The 23,374-nt window shown below is 35.3% G+C and overlaps 4 protein-coding genes across 4 annotated transcripts; 3 read left to right on the top strand and 1 right to left on the bottom strand.

Moving 5' to 3' along the window:
* Positions 1–13: 13 nt before the first annotated feature.
* On the top strand, positions 14–3,016 carry LOC130818258 (uncharacterized). The gene has a single exon (XM_057684366.1). The coding sequence runs from the start codon at positions 89–91 to the stop codon at positions 2,390–2,392; it is 2,304 nt and encodes a 767-aa protein (XP_057540349.1). The 5' UTR covers positions 14–88; the 3' UTR covers positions 2,393–3,016.
* Positions 3,017–3,021: 5 nt separating this feature from the next.
* On the top strand, positions 3,022–8,878 carry LOC130818692 (probable serine/threonine-protein kinase PBL23). Its single transcript, XM_057684851.1, has 7 exons — positions 3,022–3,164; positions 7,031–7,086; positions 7,143–7,379; positions 7,464–7,636; positions 7,762–7,951; positions 8,029–8,420; positions 8,555–8,878. Exons 1-7 carry the CDS (start codon positions 3,022–3,024, stop codon positions 8,876–8,878), a joined length of 1,515 nt encoding a protein of 504 aa, XP_057540834.1.
* A 742-nt stretch (positions 8,879–9,620) lies between these two features.
* Positions 9,621–17,897, bottom strand: LOC130818256 (microtubule-associated protein TORTIFOLIA1). Its single transcript, XM_057684357.1, has 6 exons — positions 16,838–17,897; positions 14,503–14,694; positions 12,480–12,585; positions 11,805–12,388; positions 10,605–11,456; positions 9,621–10,326 (listed from the first exon to the last, which is right to left on the bottom strand). The coding sequence occupies exons 1-6, from the start codon at positions 17,537–17,539 to the stop codon at positions 10,129–10,131; spliced, it is 2,634 nt and encodes an 877-aa protein (XP_057540340.1). The 5' UTR covers positions 17,540–17,897; the 3' UTR covers positions 9,621–10,128.
* A 1,178-nt stretch (positions 17,898–19,075) lies between these two features.
* Positions 19,076–21,922, top strand: LOC130818327 (uncharacterized). Its single transcript, XM_057684458.1, has 2 exons — positions 19,076–19,399; positions 20,788–21,922. Exon 2 carries the CDS (start codon positions 20,880–20,882, stop codon positions 21,387–21,389), a length of 510 nt encoding a protein of 169 aa, XP_057540441.1. The 5' UTR covers positions 19,076–19,399; positions 20,788–20,879; the 3' UTR covers positions 21,390–21,922.
* The last annotated feature ends 1,452 nt before the right edge of the window (positions 21,923–23,374 follow it).

Raw genomic sequence — 23,374 nt, 5'->3', positions numbered from 1 at the left:
TTGCCATGCGGTATTCTGTTTCACTACCATTTTCCTCCCTCTTTGTCCTCTAAAAAAATCATCTTACAAATACATTGTATGCTCAACAATGGCAGAACAACCAGAGATAATCATGGAAGAAAGGGAAGAATTAATGGTTTCTTCTAAAGGAGGAAAACCCACAAAAAAGATTGCACATTTCTTGAATCCCACTCTAAGTTTAACTCATTTAAACCCTGACTTGCCTTCATATTCTCTTCCAAACAGACGTAGGTACATCAAATGCACTTTTAATGGCTGGAGGAACCCTAATCCTTCATGGGTTTCATGGATTAATAGGCTGCATTCATCATACAAATGTATATGGAAAACGGCAGGAATTTATGATGCAATCCTTTCTTCTAGGTATAAAATTGTTCAAAATCTAGACTTGTTCTTTGATTTAGCAGAAAGATGGTGTTGTGATACAAATACCTTTGTTTTTCCTTGGGGGGAAGCTACTATAACATTGGAAGATGTAATGGTTTTAGGTGGGTACTCTGTTTTAGGGGATTCTGCTTCTGGGTTTGTTAATAACAATGAATTTACTGAAATTGAGAAGAAATTGTTGCAAACCCTTCATGGGATTCCAAGAGCTAATCAAGAAAAATGGATGAAACATTTCATGAAATTGGGTGGTGAAAGTGGGATTGAACATGAAGCTTTTCTATCTTTTTGGCTTTCTAGGTTTGTTTTGCCTTCTTTTCCTTATGGTACTATTATTGAAAGATTTTTCAAGTTTTCCATTCTTTTAGCTAGGGGTATTAAAATTGCTCTTGTTCCTATGGTTTTGGCTAGTATATATAGAGACTTGAGTTTGATCAAATGTGCAATGGTGAATAGTTTAAAAATGATTAATACTAGTGAAGCAAAGAAAATTGATAAAGATGAAAAGTTTGATGATTTGTTTCTGATAACTACATGGGCACCTTTACAATTGGTTCAAGTTTGGGCTTGGGAAAGGTTCCCTAATTTTCGACCCGAACCGATTTCAATTGAACTTGGTGAGCCTAGATTGGCAAGGTGGAATGGGGTTAATGAGGAAGATTTAGGGAATGCAAGATTTCTTTTGAAATCTGCCGGGGATAGTTTTGAATGGCGCCCTTATTGCAAAAGTATAGATGGTTTTTGTAGAGAAAATGAGAAGATTTTGATTGTTGGTGATGGTTTGGATGAAGTGAAATCTATGATTAGTGTTTTTAGGGTTTGTGAATTGGTTGGTATGGATACAATTGAACAATATAACCCACATAGAGTAGCTAGGCAATTTGGGTTTGATCAAGACATACCCTTGTATGTGAAAAGGGCTTTCATGGGTTCTGATATCCCAAAAAGAGACCTTGTACAATTGGCTTGGTTTAGTTACATCAATCCTATAAAAGATGAAGTTTTGTATGCTCCATCGAAATCGTACGAGCCACAAGTTACAATGAGATACTTGAAATGGCTTCGCCAATCCGCTTTAACTAGTCATGCGGCTTTTGATGGTGTTGTAAGAAAGAAGCGGAGTTCCAAAAGGCGAAGAAGATGTCAAGAGACGAACAATGTTTTTAATGAGATCATAACTACTATTGACATTGATATAAAGCCAAGCTTTCTGATTCGAACAATTGCTGCTAATGAGGAAACGATGCCTCTTGGATTCACGGACTGTTCCTGTATAAGTGCGGGTGCAGGCCCAATGGGCTACATCGATAAAAGCAATGTTAGTGATTATGCGGATGTGCCTCCTGGTTTTATTCCGAAAACATATGAGGCAGACGTGCCCCCTCGAAATAATCTTGATATACCTCCCAGTTTTTTACCTAAATCGAGAGTTGCTACTAATGTTGGTGAATGTGCTGATGTGCCTCATGGGTTTATACCGAAAACAGATGGAAAAACAGGTGGTGCTGCTGTTAAACCGGCTGATGTGCCCCCTGGATTTACTCCAAGGAGCAATGTTAGTAGTGTACCTCCTAGTTTCGAGTTGTGTACTTCGAGGGATAATCTTGATTTTCCTGAATCTACTCGTATAACGAACTTGTGTGCTAAGAAGATCGAATTTGTATTAGATTCCGAAGTCATGGTGAAGAAAGAACAATTACAGTCCACAGGATATACTGAGCCACTGCATAGACTTGTTTATGACAAGAACTTACCAACTTCACCTACCAATTTTGGGTCTAAGGAAATGGGATTATTGAAAAAAGCAGGAGAAATTTCATGGGAGCATAGAAATGAGAGTATATCTGCAGAAATCGTGCAAAATCTCGATGACAGTAGCTCAAACATGAGTTCAAGGGAAGATCTGAAAGCTCGAATTAGACAGCTTGAGACAATGATAAAGGAGCTGACAGAAACAAAATCGGGCAACGTTTTCAGTCATGTCTAAGCTTCATTATATATATCAAGGTAATTTAGTTCTTACAAAAGGTATTAGATCATTGAAGTTTTTGCATTCTCCATTGAGGTTTTGTAAATGACTGATAGTAGGGAACTAATCTATTGCTCACATACTTCTGAGCTGATTTTGGTTGCACATTATAGCTGATATATGTTTAATATAATCCTGAACTTGTGCAATGTGCATATGTTTCTTTTTGCTATTCTCCTTCCCTCCTCTAATAGCTTGTTATGCTATGTGTTAGAGTATATGACATATTCTAGGGTCTCAACCATCAGCTTAAGTTTTTGATAGTTTTTGGTTGAGTTCATTTCTTGATATAGTATCAGAGCTAATGCGACCAGAGGTCACGGGTTCGAATCTCAACCATCCCTATTTTAAAGTGGAATATCAAGCACCGGATATGAGGAGCGCATGTGTTGCGTTCACACTTCTAGCCTAAAGGGAATGCTCATTTGAGTGTGTGTAGTGCTTGTTCGAGCAGTATACTCCGCTTCATTTTAGGCAACATCTTGGTGTTTGTGCAAACACCAAGCACCCTACGCTAATGCCCAAGCAGACGAGCACCAATAAGCTACCCATGCTCCTTTTGAAACTGATTTATCCGATGCGACACCATGGCACCCATTTCAACAACTATTGGGATGATTCATAGTCATACTCAACAAATAACAATGTCAAAACTTAAATCTCAAAAGATTAGGTTGATTACATTATATATGAATCATAAATCAATCTTATTCATTATCTATAATTCAAGGTGTTAAAGCAAGTATCAATAATCATAATGATGACGTTAACTTTAAACATATAATCGAACATGCTTTGTCTTGTACTTTAGAGAGGGTCGATAAAGATGTGTCGAATATGGGTGGTTTAAGGTTTGGAACGGTTGATGAGAGTTGTTTGATCAAAGCAACAAGAAGAGGAACAGACTGTGAGCGGCTCGATCAGGCGCTCGATCGAGCTATGTCTGGCTCGACCGGTCGAGCGGTGTTGGCTCGGTCGAGCAAGAAGTCCAGAACAAGTCAGTAGCTTTCCTGGAAGCACGCTCGACCGAGCGAGGTAGTGGCTCGGGTCAAGCGGAAGTTCAGCAGACTACTTTGGATTCTATTTTGGTCAGAATTTGTAATGTCTATGCAATAATGTGGTGCATTACTCTATTGTTTATTGTAATGTTTATTGTCATAGTTAATTAGGATGTTAATTGAGATGTTATATGTATGTTTATGGTGATTTATGAGGGAATACTAAGAGTGATAAATATCTTGGCTATAAATAGGATTCATCACTCATAGTAACATTCACCACAAACACACATATTGTTGAGAGGGCTATTGCATTGTTAGAAACTTGAGAGTGTTTTTACTTTGCTTTAGTATTTGTGATCTTGAGAGATTGTTCTCAAGATAAGGGTGGTTTATTATACTTGTAATTGTTGAATTCATTATAATAAACTATATTTGAGGGGGAGGTATTCAAGATACCTCATAAACACTTATGTTTAATTTTGCATTATATTTTTCATTGTTGAACCTCTTTAAGGCTTGCGCTTTCACAAGGGATGCTCGTACCAAAACTTATTTTTAATTCATTATCATGTGATGTAACTAAGTTTTAATGAGTTGATTGTCACAAGTTAGCTCTATTTTATCCGGACTTGAGACCACGACAAGCACATAGGCAAAGTATTTATAATGGAATAATGAGGATTGAAGAAGTCAAACAAGATCCAAATAAAGACATGGCTGAGACTAAAAAAGAAAGTGGAGATTATTAAAAATCAAGATTTGGTTGATTGGCATTATTTGTCTCCAAAAATATACTTCATCTCCTCTTAATAAATATTAGGCGAATCTGATCACAAATTATTGTATCAGATGGTCTCATTTAGAAATGCGCTTTATATTTGGGTTAAAATAGTCCGTCTAATATATATTATGAGAATATGGGCTTGTTGTTTGAATTTTATCTTGCCAAATACGGTCTCTCACAAGAGTAACTCATGAGTATAAAATAAGTCAAACGCTCTTTTACATTTAATCAAATGATCTGCACCATAACTTAGGCATATATAATATAAATTCCCTGATTCTACAGAAATATTATAAAAGACTAATTTATGTTCAAAAAAAACTAAATACATGAAATTAAGTGTGACTAAACCAGACAAGATAAAGATCCTCATAAATTATTTAAAACATTATATTACAACATGATCATGACGACTCAAAAAATTCAGACAAATACGCTTTTTCTAAGGAAATACTTAGTATATAAAGTGGACAACGCTAGGAATAAATTTCATACACTTTAGTCTGTTCATCAAGAAAGGAAGAAATAATGGCAAGGATCCAAATCAATTGCTCCATCATGGTGGCTATGATATTGCCAATTCTTTTAATTCGTACCTCAGTCATACTTATTAATTTAACAAATAAATTAATGTTTTCTAATATCATTAATATAGTGTTTGATTTTTATGAAAATATGTGAATTAAAGCTTTTAGATTTATTCAGTTTGGTTTAATTTGAAAATTCTTTGGAGAAGATCGTAAGGAATAGAAAAATTAATAGACTTTTATACAGATATTACATAAAATAAGATACTAATTTTTTATTGTTTATAAAGAAAATTAGCTATTCATAACAGTTTTTTCATTTTAGCTTAAAAGCTAATTTTTTAACTGGATTAAAATCTATGTATCAAAAATAATTTTCTTTGGCTATTTGACATAGCCAACTGAAACATCATTGATTTTGTTAGGTTGGTTTTTGATAACATACTCAGTTAAACAATAAACCGGTGGGAAGAATTACGTATAATGGGATTTTGTTGGAATTTGTCTACCATCTTTTTAGAAGTAAAATGTTGATATATCACTTTCGCCGGCTAAAGTCTTGAATTTGATTTTTGCCAAATACTCTTGTTTTTATTTGTATACAATATAATCTAAAAAATGTTTATAAACCCATTTATTTGGGATTATGTTGGGTAGTTCTTGTTCATTGTCTATCAAATTCTTCTCTATTGGAATGTTTTGAGACTTTAATTTTCATTTTTATTAATTTATTGTAATTTTTATTTTGTGTTTATTGTTTGACTTATATTACATGTAATTATTCATAAATAATAATGGAAACAATTTTTTAAAAAAATTCTATCATTTTGGGGTGGAGAATTCCTTGACAAGTAAGAGGAATGATAAGAGATTGATTGTTTGTATAAGTGGTGAATATTAAACATCATCATAATTCACAAAAGTAAGGATCTTCAATGACTAGATTAACCATAATTGATATAAAAAATTGTTTCTATCTTAAACATTTGTGAAAATTATAAATTTACTAATTTTATTGAATTGTATTTCTTTCTACACTCTCAATCATCTAATACAAGATTAGATTTTAAACGAAAAGTATTCCACAAATTCTAATATCAACCCCTTAACTATCCGTACGTATAATATATTAATTTTTGATTAGGAAAATAGACTTTATATATTAGGTGAGGCCATATTGATAATTGGAAAAAACCGAATATATATATATATATATATATATATATATATATATATATATATATATATATATATATATATATATGATCAAATAAGAAAGAGTTTAAAATGAGAAGGGTGAGAAGAATTTTTTTTTTTTTTGTTACTATATATACAAAAAAGAATACTATGTTATAAATTAAGAACATTTTAAAAATTATTTCATGGTTACCTTTCATTGTAACATAGTTACTTTTACAATTATGTGTTTTTGATTCAATCGTAATTCGTAACTATAGATTTTTTATTTTAGTGTAATCAAAGGTGTAAGTCCTTCTTACCCTTCTGATTTTCAACCCCTTCTTAATAGATTCCTTCCCCATATATATATATATATATATATATATATATACACACACACGCGCATTATTAGCATTTTAATGACAATAATCTTATCAGCTCGTCTTGTATGAGACTGTCTCACCATGAAGCGAGCTTATATAATTAATTCATTTTTCTCATTGATCACTTAAAAATTGAAAGTGATCACTTTAACACACTAAAACTAAATGTACATGAGTCAACCCAATAAAAATTTGTGTAACACTATTTATAGTAGGCCTTGAGTGCAAGCATCATCTCCAATTTCATGTAAATACGAAACACGAATATTTTAATAAGTCATTTTACTAGGATCTATTATCATCTTGTTTTATGTTGTGTAACAACTAGAGGAAAGAGGAAAATGCTAAAAATAGAAATATCTAAAAAACTCTTGAAAACCGTTAAAACAGGAAATTTTCCAGTTAATTTTAGGGGTCTGTGTCTGTCATTGTCCATTTCTAAAAGCTTGGAAGAAAAAAAACAGTTGACAGTTAATTTTGCAGAATGTTTTCTTTGTATGTTTGGCTAATTTGAAACAAACCTGGGAAGGGCAGAAAGGGGGAAGAGAATTAGAATTTTTACCAAAAAAAATAAATTTGTCTCTTCCCTAAGAAAACCCCAAAAAATAAGCAAGTATATTCTAATTTCTTCGTTTCCTATAATCTTCCCCTTCAACGCTTTTCCGGGGCTCTCCATCTTTTCAGTATTTGATTGAATTCACTGCATTCGTATGAATTTGCAGCCTCGGAAAAATATTTTTGTGCTGTCGGGCATCCTTTGAAGTGATCGTCTTTGGAGGTAAGACAACCGGAGGGCAACAATGAGTTGCTTTCCATGTTGCGGAATTATTCTAGAAGAGAATGACAAAGAGATCAAAATTCCTGACGAAGAACAGCTAAATCAACCGGAAGGAACCACAGGTAAATCTACTAGACGGACATCAAATATCAGCAGAAAGACATCGAATTCCAGTCGAACGTCATATAAAGCAACCTACAGACGATCATTAAGAGCCTCTTTAAGGGCTAGCATCAAGGAACTCCTGAAAAATAAACACAAATTCTCGTTCGCAAATATCTCTTTCAAAACAGGTGACATATATAGTTTCCCTCTCGTTTTTCTTACAATGCACGTACTTTCCGATATGCTAAAAGACCGTTTTTCGTATGATTCAGATAGCAGCAAGCACAGATACATTCACGATGAAATAGCCAAATACGGCAAGAACATCACTGCCAAGACTTTTTCATACCGTGAGCTATGTGATGCAACCAAAAACTTTACAGCGGAGAATTTACTCGGTGAAGGTGGTTTCGGTAGGGTTTACAAGGGATTCATAGACAAGCAGGTAGCCTCTGATATATTTTCAATCTCCCCAGTCCCACCCCCCGCCTTGGATTCCCCGTTCTCCTGCAGAAGTTCACCTGAGAAATGTAAATGACGGTAACTAAAAGGGTTTAATATTTGATTCAGGTTGTCGCGGTAAAGCATCTAGATAGGAATGGATTTCAAGGAAACCGAGAATTCCTTGTGGAAGTTTTGATGTTGAGCCTTTTAAACGATCCGCACCTCGTCAATTTAGTGGGATATTGTGCTGAAGGTCCTCAGAGGGTTTTGGTGTACGAGTACATGGCCAAAGGATCCCTTGAAGATCATCTTCTTGGTAATGCCCAAGTTTTTTCGGCTTTACCTTCCCATTTGTCATGTTAATAACAATTTCTTTCCCCAACTTCCCTCCAGATTTACAACCAACTACGAAGCCATTAGATTGGAAAACGAGGATGAAGATAGCAGAGGGCGCAGCAAGAGGGCTGGAGTACCTCCATGAAGTTGCCGATCCGCCAGTGATTTATAGGGACTTCAAAGCATCAAACATACTGCTTGACGAGAACTTCAACCCAAAGCTATCAGATTTTGGCCTGGCAAAACTAGGTCCCACAGGGGACGAGACCCACGTGAGTACAAGGGTGATGGGGACATATGGGTATTGTGCACCAGAGTACGCATGCACAGGCCAGCTGACGACAAAATCCGATGTCTACAGCTTTGGAGTTGTGTTCCTAGAGATTATCACAGGGAGGAGAGTCATTGACACTAACAGACCAAGTGAAGAACAGAATCTAGTACTTTGGGTAATATTCCATTAATAGAATTATTAACACAATTTAATCAAGCTCGAGAAAGGCTAATACTGTTCTTACAGCAGCTATCAGTACAATTTAATCAGTACTATTAACGAAGCTATGGTCTATGACTGTGGTTGCAGGCACAACCGTTGTTCAGAGACAAGAGTAAGTTCCACTTAATGGCTGACCCTTTGCTCAACGGTGATTTCCCCACCAAGAATCTCTACCAAGCACTAGGAATTGCAGCTATGTGCTTGCAAGAAGAAGCTAGCACGCGTCCTTATATCAGTGACGTTGTCACTGCCCTTGAATATTTATCTGCAAATAAATCAGTTCAGCTGGAGGATAACAAGGAAGAAGAAGAAGTCGAAGGAGACGAAGAAGAAGATGACAATAAAGCAGCAAACAGGGGAGAGAGTGACCAACCAGGCAAGGGTGTAGCGGAAGAAGGTAAACAAAGCTGACGAATGGCATTTCCGATACTAGATGTTTGAAACTCTACACACTTGTACAGTAACTTCCGGGTTTTCAGAGTTGAAATTACGTTTTTTTGGGTATGTCAAAAATGTTGTAGGCCAAATTTCACGGTTCACTAAAATTGTAACAGATCCTTGTATTCTGAAAGGAATCAAGGATAAATGAGTGGGAAATTAACTCCATCTATGCCTTGTAGAATGGCCTTTCTAATCCTATTTGTCCTCGGGGTTAAACTGAGTTGCATCATTGTACACAGTTTTTAGAGAGCACCCATGGTAGATATGCCTTTTTCTACAATGAAAAGAACTTGTAACCTTCAACTAGGTTTATTTTAAATTAGCATGACTATAGATTACACTTCGAAGTTCAAACATAAAATTAAAACGAGGGGTATCCTTTCATTTCACTGACGCCTTTCTAGTAATAAAAACATCTATATTACACAGAATTTTCAGAAAAGTCTAATCCATCAAAGTGGGTAATGATATCGCGACGCCCAATTGATTGTACAAGAACTCAAAGAGTGATAGAGGTGTTCAAAACAGACCCGATGATCCGATATTACCCGACATTATAACCAAACCCAACTTGACCCGGCTTCAAAATGAATTTAAAATTATGTAAAAATCAATGTGGACTCAAAACCCTATTTTGAATCAACCCGAAATACGTGACTCAAAATCGACTCGGTGACCCAAATGAACACGCCATTACAACATAATTGCATTACCCTGAAGCCAAATACTATTTCTTTAAAATATATCAACAGAAACGAAATGTCAAACTAAAGGACACCAACAAGGCAACAATCTAGCCAAAATCGTAAGGAAAGATAAAAAGCAAATGAGCACCTCTTCCAGCATCTGATGAAGAGAGCAGCATAGTTCCTATATAACTTCGTTATAGGATAATTTTCTTATAATATTGAACTGTGAACACCATTCTTGGAGTTCCGCAGTAACCAATACTATAGGTGCAGGTAATAAATATGAAAACCAAAAGAAAAGAAAATATATTGGTGAAGTGAAAAATTACATAAGGTCCATATGCAATAGCAAGTGATGATATGACACAAGCTTTCCACTTAAGTGAACACCTCGACAGTTTTTTCCTAAGTGAAATCGTGTAGGATGTTGCCATCTCATATTCACTAGACTTGAAACATGAAATTTAACAACTGACCAGGTAGGAAGTGCAGATATTAACCATATGCAAAAATACCATCTTATTTAAGCAGCTAGCTACCAGGCTGTTGGAGATCAATGTCCCAGGCTGAAGCCAGCTGCAGCATAAGTTGATCTGGGGCAGCTCCTTCCCAGTCCTTCGGTAGCTCTATTGAAGAAGCAGCATCATGCAAACTAAATAAAAGGTCTCCCTTCACTTCGATAGGGATGCTAAATACGTCAGGCCCATTGTCCACAACCAAATCTAGCAACTGCAGAACAAGATTGGTTTGAGTATTGAAGCGGATGCTGGATAAATCAATGATTAAGACTGGGAAGTGCATATGATTTAACGTGTCATGTCATTATAGTCCATTATAATCCAAGACCCCATATTGTTTAGAATAGATTAAGAAGCAATTAGTATCATTCAATTTACAGAAGATTTTCGCGTGATTTACATAATTCCAGCCACAGAAACAAGCAGAACTGTTAAGAATAGACCGATAAAAAAACTCCAAAGAAAGTACAATAAGAAACAAAACCATACCTGTTGAACCCAAGATAAAGATAAATCAAGTAAGTTCTGGTCTACCACAAATGGCATGATAGCATTCAAAACATCAACTGCAACCTCATTGGAGAGTTGATCAAATACAGGACCAGACCGATCCATGAGCTTCACAAGCAAAGATTCATCTCCCGTTGATACGACCTCAGCGTAAGCTGTATCCATATCACCGGCTTGAACAGCATCCATTGCATTGCACCAGGAAGTCCAAACTGGGTCGCGTTCTGGTTGGGTATTGTCACAGCCTATCGCCTCCAGTTCCCGTACAGCTACTCTAGCACCTCGAGCTGTTCCACCATCTTCCCCAGCCACACGAATTGCAGCCAGTGTAGCCTCATCCTTTGAAGCCTGCCAAACACTTCTAGCAGAGGGGCCTTCACCAAGTCTGATATTTCCAGTACCTTTGTCCCAGGCTCTACGAGCACCAATTTGGTCATTTTCATGCTCAGATCTAGGAGATCTGCCATCGATAGAATTGCTTCCCGCATCTCTTCTAATACCAGGTTGCCCATTTTTAGAGGCACCATACGAATGAAAATCCCAATGTTCTTGAAGATCAGATCTCCAAGGTGTCGCCCTACCCCTCATAGTTGACGACACTCCTTCAGAAGCAGAAAATCTGTCACCAAATGGAAGTCTTCCACCATAGTCAAGGTAGGCATTGTACCTGGAAGAACGATTGGAAGATCCATCATATCCAGTTCGAAAATTACCAACCCGCCTGCTTGACGATATGGATAAATCATGTGCCATGTCTTCAACTACTCTCTCTAAACCCCGTACTCTACTCTCTAAAGTCACCATGCTGTCATGAGAGCCACCCATGAACTCCTGGTACATAAATAACCTTCTTGTTACAATCCAGATCTAAAATCTAAGGCCAACAACATTCCATTCCATTACCCCAATGCCATTGAGTGGTTTCCCATCTTCCACTTAAGCAGTGTTTGGGGAGGGGGTCGGATGTACACAAGTACACAACCTTACCCTTGTAGAAACAAAGAGGTTGTTTGACCCTTGAGAACATTATATAGAAAGTTCATATAAATAAGTGCATATGATTTAACGTGTCAAGGTACTCTAGTCCATTATAATCCAAGACCAATGACGTAAATATTGGCTCCATCAAGAATGGATAGTATATAACATAAAGTCAAGATGCAACTAAATGCAACAAACCTGCAGCATATTCATCAAATGAGTCTGTTGTCTCTCTAATTGCAGCAACTGTCTCTGAATAGCTAGCCAATTTCCTTTGCTGTTCATGAGAGATCCATCATTTTGACCATCGACTTTAGATATATTCGCAACCCTATCATTAACACCAGATGTTTCTGGTACCCCATCATCAGCACACTTAGCTTGCATATAACCATCAGTATCTCTTTGTCTGGAGAGTATGTTGGGAGACGATTTATCTTTGTTGTCTTTGTTTTCAACACTGTCTATCTCTGTCTCCCCACTAATAGTATTTGAGGAATTAACACATTTACGTGGGACAACAACTTCTACAGGTAACTCATCTGTACCTCTCTTTTCAAGCTTCTGAAAAAATTCTGCATTCAAGTTCTTATCAGAGAAAGCAGGCAACTTTTTCTTCAGAATTCCAACAGCTTTATCTGAAAAGTTCCCATTCTTAGTTTTCCCAACAGAATCAGATAAAGCAGCACTATTTGACAAATCCCTTGACGATACTTCATCTTTCTTCTGATCAGACTTTGAAGATTTCGACTTATCCTTATCTGGCGAGTCATTTTCAGCCCCTGAAGCATAGTCACAGGAATGAAAGTAATTAGCAAACAAATGTCTACAATGAAGAGCATGTTAGCACTTTGGAGTTAAGAGCATTCTCACCGTGATGTGTAGCTATCTTTTCATCCATGGCAACATCTCCAGCATTTCCTAAAAGCTTTTTCCAATGCTGTAGTGCCTCCGTCATGCTCTCTCTCACAGGCTTTATCTAATATAATAAGAGAAGGTGATAAGTTAAGACAAATGTAGCATCAAAAGATCTATAGAATTACAAAAATACCCATCAGTGTTCATCAAGGGGACTTAGACAATGCAGTTGACACATACATAGAACCATTCAAAACTATAAAATATGAATTCAGCAGCAAAAAAAGTACACCTAAGCAAAAGCAAAAGCCAAAGAATAGACTAGTAAAGGCTTTACCAAAAAACATTATAACGTACTTGGACAACATTCTTTTTCAACAATGTATGGCTCTTACTATTACAAGGAAACCTAATAACCATCAAAATATTTTAATTAACAAATGTACATTGATACCAACTCACCATTGCAAAAAGTACGATACAATTTACTGCAACTCTGCAAGGAATGAACATAATCAAGAGCTCTAACAAGAGTTTCTGAAACTCGCTCATGACCATTAAGGGATCAGTCAATAGAATATTTGACAATAAGCGGGTGTTGCTTGAAGATAAAAGATCTGGTAGATTTAGATCTTTATTCTTGTTGGAGTTAGCAGTAAATAAAATAGACAGCAAAGAGTTTGGAGTTTGGACACTTAGGCATGCTACCATAAAAAGAACTAAGATTTAAGATTTATCAATAATGTGCCATTATTTTCTCCAAAAAGCTTAATTTATAAAAAAAACTAAGAATAAATTAAAAATACCACCTGCACAATTTTCTATTTTAGAGAACATGACGACATTATCCAAACATCCTATGAAAACTATCGGCAATGTGTATCATAATGATATGCACACGCCACACAGACCCATTTTGGAACAACCTCTCTTCCCCAAAACAAGATCCCGGATTTTATTATCATGCTATGTTAATATTCATATGCGACAAGAATAAAAAGCAAAAATTAACGCCTATGACATGCTAACTTGAGAAAAATTTGAAGCTTATTTTAATGGCAAGGGTAGACAAAAGTCCATGAATAGGATTCCATTCTCATTGTCAGGATTAGACACCCACGATATATTATGTTACTTGGATTCTTCATTTTACCTTAAATAGAAGTATTGGTCCTATTGGATCCTTGACATGTGTGCAACCGTGCATGGGTAAGACATTTACATGCCTCAAATTGGACCAAAAATATGAATTATTTTAATAAAATAATAATTGAGGCTAAGTGTGACATTTGAAAACATCCCACGTATAGCTCAAACAACTTAAAGTCTTAAAAAACAAAGTTCGAATCTAGTCCAATGATGCTCAAGGCATGTTTGAACAGCATATTCTCTTATCAAGCTTAGCACAAACAAGTTTAAACTAGGCGCGACTATGATCCATTTGCGAGCCTCACAAGATTATAGAAATATATATTGTAGTAAGTACTTACATGAAAATATCAGCAAATCAAACAAGTGGCACATCAAGAGTTGGTTTTACTCAGAAAGTTCCAAGACTAGCTATGCGGCACTTCAATGGCTATTCCAAAATCATAATATTTTCATTGCTGTGTCGTGTGTCTTCTCATGTGCCCATGCAAAAATCTAGAATAGAGGTATTCTATTCTAAAGTAGTTCTTGTTATGGCACAAGTGATCCCACAATAGGGCACGTGATGAAAAACTGAAGGGAAGTCATGGGTTTGAAAGAGTTAAAAACTATAGGACAACTTATAGATATAGACAAGAAGCAAGAACATAAACAACCTATATAACGCGTAAGTTTTGCATCCCTATAATTAGGAAGAATGAGATGCCACAGACCACAATGTCTAGTGTTAGACACTTAAGACTCAAAAATGACGCGGGATTAAGCACTAAAATTAGAGCAACAATGCAAAAGCCTTAATTCCAACAATATGTGGATGAAGCATTACAATTAGACAAACAAAAATAATTATGCAAAATCTATTCTGAATTCCAATGTTGCATAAAGCTACCTTGTCAAAGCGAGAAGCCTCTAAAGCAGTCAAGGTAGAGGTTGCTCCATCTTTAACCAAGTCACTTGAATACAAAGCAAGAGCAGTCAATGCCTCAGCAGCAGCTTTGCGAGTTGCCCAATCTGTGCTAGCAAGGCACTCAAGAATGTTTTGCAATAAAGGATCCAAGTTTTGTGGTGTAATAGCCCCTACCTGCATTAAAGTTTGCAAACAAAGATGCAATTAGATAGCAACCAAAACACTGCAGATTCAAATATAAATCCATCCAAGCCAATATAATACTCCCTCCTATTCTCCCTATTAGTCTCATTTCCAAATAGGGTTAAATCACCCTATTAGTCCCATTTCTATTTATAGTATGTATTTTTACCTTATTACCCTTACTCACATGTCCTTATTACAATTAATCTAATGAAAAACATTAACAATTTACTTATTACCCTTTATGTTTCCTTTCTAAGTGTACCCACCTAAAAATTGGTGAAAAGTTAAATGAGACTAATTAGAAGAATAAGAGGGAGTATATAGCAAAAGTTTGGTTCATATTTTATATATCATGTATTGATTTACATATATTCATCATCCTCCCATTTCTCAGACGATCCAATCATTTACATTCCTCCTAGAAAATTAAGAATCACAACCACATCAATATTCAAAAGCCTTTGTGTTCTTCCTAAACAACTGGAGCAACTAAAATACAAACCAATATTATAGTTACTCATTCTTCATGTTCTGTTTTTATTTTTCTGTTTATTGTTACCCTTTACATATAGTGTTGAAACAATTGCACTTTGAGGCTCTCTTGTTTGTAGGGAAAGTATTTTCAGGGCAAACACCTCTCCTGAGTTTCTATTGTTTGGTTCAGAGAGGAGTCAAACGAAAAACCTGTGTGGGAAATATTGTCCTTCGATGACCAAGAGACCTCATTTTATGTCCCTCTTTAAACGACAAACAATATCTGCAAGCGGGGTGAATCCATGGTTCTATTATAAGGTCAACTGAACATTCACCTCTCATATAAGTTGAATCAACTCAACATTCATTCATGTTATATGTTACAAGATATTAATTAGATTTTTTATCAAATGATCGGGTTAAGATTCCCCCTTGTCAACAATTGTCTTAGCGCAAGCAAACAGTTTGGTACATGACCAGATGATTCTCCCAGTGTCACCTTCTTTTTCAGTTTTAAGTCCACAGCCTCATTCTATGTCTTCTCCACTTTGTTCATTATCATAGCCAAGTAAAAGTTACATTATAAGATACCATCAATCAAAGATTGGGTTGTAATTAGATCATTCTTAATCTTGATTGTTCTTCATCTTCAACGTATTATGCTACCACAAGCTACGAAAGTTTTCAATTTAGGGGGTTATCTTTGGTCAAATGTTGGAACTTGGAACTTGTGGAGTTAGATGGACCATTGAAGTGCGAATTCGGGTTCCTATGTTTGAGAGAGTGCATATTTGCATTTGTTTAACTCAATAAAACAAAGGAAAACAAATTGAGACGTGCACTCTACAAAAAAAAAATTACCATCCAAGTATCCAGCAGAACGCATTCAAAGAAATCCCCATCCTTGCTATATTATCATTCATTTTAAATCAAAGACTACCTAAATCCTAATATGACTACGCCAAGCAAGCTCAAATAATGCCCAACCCTACAAAACACACATAAAAACAAAAAAAATGACCCAATTTCCTAAAAATAAAAATTGATCACAAATGAAAACCATCTGCAAATATTAAACACATCAAAAACATGATCATAATCAAAACATAACAAGGATGACTAGAGGCAAAATGATGTTCTTCCACCAACTGAGATGAGAGGTTCGATGGCAGAATGACAAATATTCAAAAACATGAACATTGACCACAATGACAAATGAAGAAAAATAAATCTTCAATTTGAAGATGGTTTTCATGGAAACAAAATTTTCTTCTAACCAAACAAAGCCCTAGAATTCCTCATACTTGACACTCCCTTCATTTCAAATTAAAGTCTCCCTAACCATGAACTTTGACTAAAATTGACAACAATCAACACAAACTCAAACGCAGAACAACAACGCCAAACCCTTGATCCAAAAAATTGGAATCAACTACATGAGCCAATAAATCATTCCAAATCGATGTCCACATAAAAAAAATTTAAAAAAAAAACAAAAAAACAAATCACGTGATTTGCCAAAAATCTAATCACAAATCGAAAAGGCAACATATGGGTTTTAATATATGGTTTTTAATTTCTTTCCCATTTTGAGTTAATGGTGAATCATGCCAAACACAAAACATATAAAACATGATCAAGAATGCAAAAGTCGAACCTGAGATAAGCTAGCAACAACAGGCAAAAGAGCAGCTTTAGCAAAGAAATTAGGGCTATTCAAGTACTTGCAAACCCTAGGACAAAGCTTCTGAAACGACGAAAGAGGCGGATTAATAGCACAATCTACCATTTTCCCTAAACACATTGCAGCACCAATTTGCACCCCTTTATTATTCTCCCCCATTGCTTCAAACAAAGGCCTAGCAAACAAAGAAACAATCCCACCATTTTCACCTTCCCCTCCTTTGATATAAATCCCAGATAAGTTCCCAATTGCTTCTTTGCAAGCTTCCCTAACCCCAGAATCCGGGTCTCTCAACCTCTTAGCAATATGGGCAATTATCTTGACCAAATGGGTACCCGTCGAATCCGGGTGCGACCCACATAAGACCGCAAGAAGACGAATTGACTCCTTTTTGACTGCGGGTTTTGGGTCAGATGAAGAGGAATCAAAAAGTGAATTTAACAGCATTGGAACAGCATCGTTTTTTAGGGTTTGAATGATTGTTTCAAGCTCTTCAATGGCGATCTGATGAGTATCCCTATCTGAAAGCTTGGAGAGTGATGTAAGAATTTTTTGCTTCAATTCTACCATTGCTAAGTGTGAAGAGAGTGAAGATGAAGCATTAGTTGTTGTTGTTGATGATGATTGAGATGTGGGTTTTGTTGATTTTGCAGATTTGGGTCCTTGTGACCCCATTTTAATGGTGAAAACTTTGAATGTCAAAAAAAAGCACAAAAATTAGGTTGCTGAGAATGGAAGAAATATGAAATAATGGTGGGAAAATGGGATCTGAATCAGAAAATTTGAAAAAATTTTGGTGGGTGGTCACTTCAGCAAGAAGAAATTGAAATGAAGAACTATGATTCGATTGTTGGAAGAAAAATCAATTGAAATGAATGATAGTGATATTCAAGTAAGCCTCGTGAGTGTGACTTAGAGCATCGGTTTAAACATTGAGTAATTGATTGAGAAACGGAATGCTCGCCAGATCTAATAATCCGATCTGAAACCTAATCATGGTCGGTCGTGCATAACCACGACTCGACATTGTGTTGAGTCGGATTATGAATAAAACGTGCTTATATCGTTTGTGTATCAGTTTGGCCTGTAGACGTATTATAACGATTGATTTCAATAAATATTAAGCAAGTGGTTATTTTGACTAATATTAAGCAATATGTTTAGCATGGTAAATATGAAAATATATTTTATCATAGAAATAAATGTTAATTTTATGTATTTATAAGAAGCTAATAGTAACCATTTTGAGAAAGTAAAAGTTGTTAAACTAGTTAGGTGGTATTTAGTTCATCTTAATGAAAATAAGTCTATTTTAGTACAAAAGAGGTTTTAGTAAAAAAAAAATAGTTTTGTTTAGTTAAATAAGTTTTACTTAAATGTAAATTGAGAAAATTAAGGTGAATTGAATAAGCCTTTGTTCAAATTAAGTTAGAAGTTGAAATTTTTACTTTTTTGACAATGCATATTTTTTTATGAAAAATAAAAATTCTATAGTATTTTTGAAGAGCATGAATTACTAAGTTAGAGCCTTTGGTAAATGTAATGGAGTTGCTTTATAGATTAGCTAGATGGGTCGCTTTTCGTCTGTGGTCTCAATGATGAGGTTTGGGAGGATGTTATCCCTATTTGGAGTAAGGATGCTTTGTATTTGTATTTTGTTCAATTTGAATCTTAACCTTTCCTTTCTTTCAAATTAATTATACACACCTTAAAGATGTGTTGCTCACGATTTGAAATACTTGCTACACAAGCTTTATTGAGGAGTATTATTCATTTTTCAAGCTTATTTCTTCTTTTTTTTTATTGAGTTGAATTTCAAGGAGCAGTAAAAAAATTGTCATGATTTATTTTATTTTCCTTTTTTCTCTTATTTAAAAAGAATATATTAAACCCATAGACTTGCAAGTCTCGCCCATTAAAAAAACATATAAATAGCAATAAAAAATAAATCTACATTTTTAGAGACATTTCAACTTATTAATTATCCACCCATATCGAGTTATAAACACTACTATCCTAAATCCAATCACCTTATTTATATTAGCTATCCTTACTTTAATTCTTACTTTTCCGCTTTAAAGATCGACAAAATATTAAAAGTCGTTTAATCGTTAAAAGATTAAGATAAAAATTCAAATTTAAAATTATATTTATAAAACCAAATGTAGTGGGTCCAACAATGCATATGTATCGCACGACACTGCCTGTAACTCTGAACCTTATTTTCTTCTTCTGTCAGATCTTCTTCCCCACCTTTGAACCCTCCCAAATAGTACTTTCCTTAATTAATCTTCAACATTATCTCTGCTCTCTAGACATTCATCATAATCATCAATCATATAATTATGTAATTAGTTTAATAATTGTTTATCACTTAAATAATTAATTAATTAAATTCCGTATGAAAACAACTTATCCCATTTTATATACTGTTATTTTACCTATTCTCATTTTTCCTGGGTACCCTTCTTCCATAAAGGACAAGTTCAAGATCCTTTTAGCTAAAAGATTCAAGCTTTCTGGGCATCTTGTTGGGTAAGTCTTCCATATTTTTCTTTTGAATTATCTGATCTGTAATTTTTTTTTATGGGCATTTTAGATCTTATTTTCCCATGATTTATAGTAACTTATTTTGCACTTTTAGGGTTTTGATTTTCTTTTAAACCCAAGATGTTCGATTATATAACATATTTTGAGACTTCAACCATCAACTTAAGTTTTTGATTGAATTACTTCCTTTAACACGCGAAAGTAGAGGGCTTAAAAAGGGATGGGCACAAAAAGGGGTATACGCTTTAACCGAGATAAAACCCGATTCTCTTCAAGGTTGTTATAATCCTTCTATGGTTAATTGTTTTGGCTGTAAAATTGTTTAGTGTTTGATTATATGGGTTTTATAAAGGAATTATATTGATGGGTAGTTGTTTGATTTTGGCATTATTATCTAAAAAGGCTAAATTTGTCATCATAAATTATGAAATTTTTGACCATTAAGTTATCTCCCTTGTTTTCTAGAGCCTTATCATTATTGTCATTTTATCTAAATCACATGATTATCAAACGCTTATTATAATTTTTATAAGCGGAATGTATAATTATAGAAGCTAATTGGTTGTAGATCTTTTCCAAAAGGAGGTTAGTTGAAATTGAGGTTTAATTTTCTCCTTTAAAAGAGTTTTGACCTTTCATAATATTGTCAAGTTTTGCTTTAAAATCTACTATTATGCTGATGTATTATTGATTATTCATGAAACTATACTATCAAATGCATGTGCTTTGTGCTCAAAAGTCATAAATTAGTTATATTTCAACTTATGATGAGCTCAAAAGTCACTAATTTATTAGTTAATTGTGATGAAATTATGATGTTTCTAGATGTTGGATTCTCACTATACATATCTTTTTGAATAGTAAGAAATTAGTAAGAATCAACACCAAAATGCTCTTTTTGTCCCGCTCATTTTGCTTTGTTTGCTCTCGAAAGCTCCCACATCGGTAAAATGATTGTAGAGATCAAATGGAATAGAGGAACTACATTGTTATATAGTGCCTAAGGAGAAGAAGGAATTTTTCTTATGGACAATTGTGAGCTTTAAACTTGCTTCAATTTGCAAGAATCCAAGATTTATATATTCATTTGAATCTTTGGCATTATAGAATAGATACTAACTATAGATGTTCAAAACAGACTCGATGACCCGATATTCACCCGACTTTGTAACCGAACCCGATTTGACTCGACTTAAAATTGGATTTACAATTATGTAAAAATCAATGTGGACACCACACCCGATTTTGAACCGACTCGAAACACTTGACCCGAAATCAACCCGATGACCAGAATAAACACCTCTAATACTAAGTAACCTATGCTACAATTTGTATGAACAAACGTATTTGACGTATAAAACATGCTCTTGCAGGCTATTGGAGTGTTGATTGTCTAGTTCGACATCACCCAAAGCTAGCATAAAGGCCCCGGGTTACTTCTATCGAAATTTTGGTAGAGCGAGACATGGCTCCGACTCTTGCTCCGCCACTTGAAGCAATCAAAGGCGGTGGAGGTTCTATTAAGGTGGGCACTATTGGAACAATAGGCTCCTTAATGACGAGGGAAATCGAATCTTCAAGTCATACATCATCCCCGCGTACTGCAGCTCCTGCTGTTCGTGGTCGTGGACCTTTGAAGCCGCGGAAATCAGTGAGTGAAGCAAGCAGCAGCAGCACTGCCACCCGTCCCAGGCAAAATCCAAGCACGACAACTCCTAAGCGACCGAAACAAAAGACACCATTTGAAGATGTGGGGAACAATAGCAAAACACGGAGCCACAAACGCAGCTATCATATCCCTATGCTCGGTTCAGAAAACATCCATTTGGAGAAAACGCCCATTCGGGATAAACCCACGAAGAAAGGATCTTATATTGTTGATATAGTGGACATAAACTGTGGAAACCCAGGAGTTTCTTTAAGCAATAGACTAAAAAAGCTTAATTTTTCGAAGCTTTCTCAGAGCTTCATGTAGCCGAACTTTTGAACTGTAGTCCATCAGTCTTCAGATTCTTATAGTTTAACCCGACAGCGGAGTTCAACCTTCTACAATCCGAAACTTCAACCATCGAACACATGTTTGATAAGAACTTGCTTCCTCCTCGTTTCTTCTTTTTTCGAGGAATAACAACTAATTTGGTGTTGGTTTCTCGAACGAAATCTCTGCTGCAGCTTGCCTCAGATTGACTGTAGAATTTTATCTCCTGCATTATGAGGGAGCCGACGGTTCCTTTGGTTCCGATTTGAACCGGAGATTTGGTAGCCATATGAATGAATTGTGTAGTTTTTGGACAGGTTGTTTATGTAATGGAATAGGGCTACTGATATGTGGTTTTATAGATGGGATTTGGGAGATTTATTCACATGAATTTCTTGCCTCATGTTCTTTATCTAAAGTTTGTTGTCATGGGACTCTAAATATCTGGAGCCTTAGACCCATAACATGGTTGATAAGGTCACCACATTCTTGTGTTATGCAGATAGCTGTAAAATTTTATCTTGCATTTACTTCCTTGGTTTCATACATTGGGACCCACTTTCTTTTTGTTACTCGGTCTGTCGTGCTTTTTGGCCGTTGTGTAGCAAATGTAAAGCTAATATGGAGTATATAATATAATCAGTTGGGAGCTTAGGGTCCGTTTGGTAGATAGTAATAAACGGTGGTAATGAGAATGAAAAATTAGTGTAATTTTGGTTGAAAAATCTATTGGTTATCTTGATGGTCATGCTTGTCCAACTTTAATCATCTCATTTTCTTCATGAAATTCTTTCCAATGCATTACCATTGGAAGAGATGGTATTAGGTGGTAATGGAAATTTGTAAACCAAAAAATTTTTTAGTGATCAAAATTTCATTACCATCGGAATGATATGGAACTTTTGATGAATTTTTACACTATAAATCATTCTCATTACCACCATTTAATACCACAAACTAAATGGGCCGTTATTGTTCATGTCTGTTGGAAATACTTCACATATAAGAAAGATTCCACATCACTAAAATAGTATGTTGTGGACTTGCATATAATGTTTTGTAGCTAATCCTCCTAATACCGTATGATTTTGGAAAAAAACAACTATCATCAAATGTGTATGTAAATCAACGCTCACTACCTGTGGGTTTGTGGGCTCAAGCGCACGAGTACCCCGTAGGTGTGTCCACACCTTATAATATATTTTATGAGTTGCGTCATTTGATTAATTAATATATACATGTAGAGACTGAATATACGGTCTATTATACGCTAATTTCTAATTTTTTGGATTTGCCTTTGTTTAGGTTTTCAATGACGAAGTGGGCCCGTATGTAACATGCTTAGCACCGCTAAGATGGGGCCCAGTAATGTTAAAGACCACTGCCAAAGGTTGGTTAAGTTGAATGCTGAAATTAGTGGCAATAATGCCTGGCAATCTCTATATTCAATTTCAGGCTTTTGGGTTTAGCTCCTGATACCATTTGTTATGTTAATTTTGCAGATAAGTAGCTAAATTAAGACACTAATGTAAAATGTTCATTAGGTTTTAGCTTTGATTTGAGTTTCATATATATGTTGATTAGCTATGATAAATTTGATATTTATTAAAGGATTAAAATTAGCCTTATCTACTACTTTGACATCATAGGGCTTATCAATGTGAATGCAGTTAACATATCTTGAAGTCTTAACTATTAGCTGAAATTTTTAGTTGAGTTGGTTATTTGACAGTTCATTGTTCTTGTTGTATTTCAATTACATAGGAATGCTTGCAGTCGAGGGTGTATACAACAAGATGGAAGCACTATTAAACCAGAACATCCACCCAATAGATATCTTATTGTTAATGGTTGTTTCAGAGGGTGTCAGGGTGACTAACCGAAGATTGAAGAGCTACTACGAGCCAGTGCTCAATATGATGTAAAGGATGTCGATGGAAGAACTGCCCTTGATAGAGCTCATGACGAGACCCGAGATTTCG

The sequence above is a fragment of the Amaranthus tricolor genome, chromosome 7 (assembly GCF_026212465.1).
Source record: "Amaranthus tricolor cultivar Red isolate AtriRed21 chromosome 7, ASM2621246v1, whole genome shotgun sequence".
Taxonomy (NCBI): Eukaryota; Viridiplantae; Streptophyta; class Magnoliopsida; order Caryophyllales; family Amaranthaceae; genus Amaranthus; species Amaranthus tricolor.
Note: the sequence above shows the minus strand (reverse complement) of the source record. Positions and strands in the feature narration are given on the sequence as shown.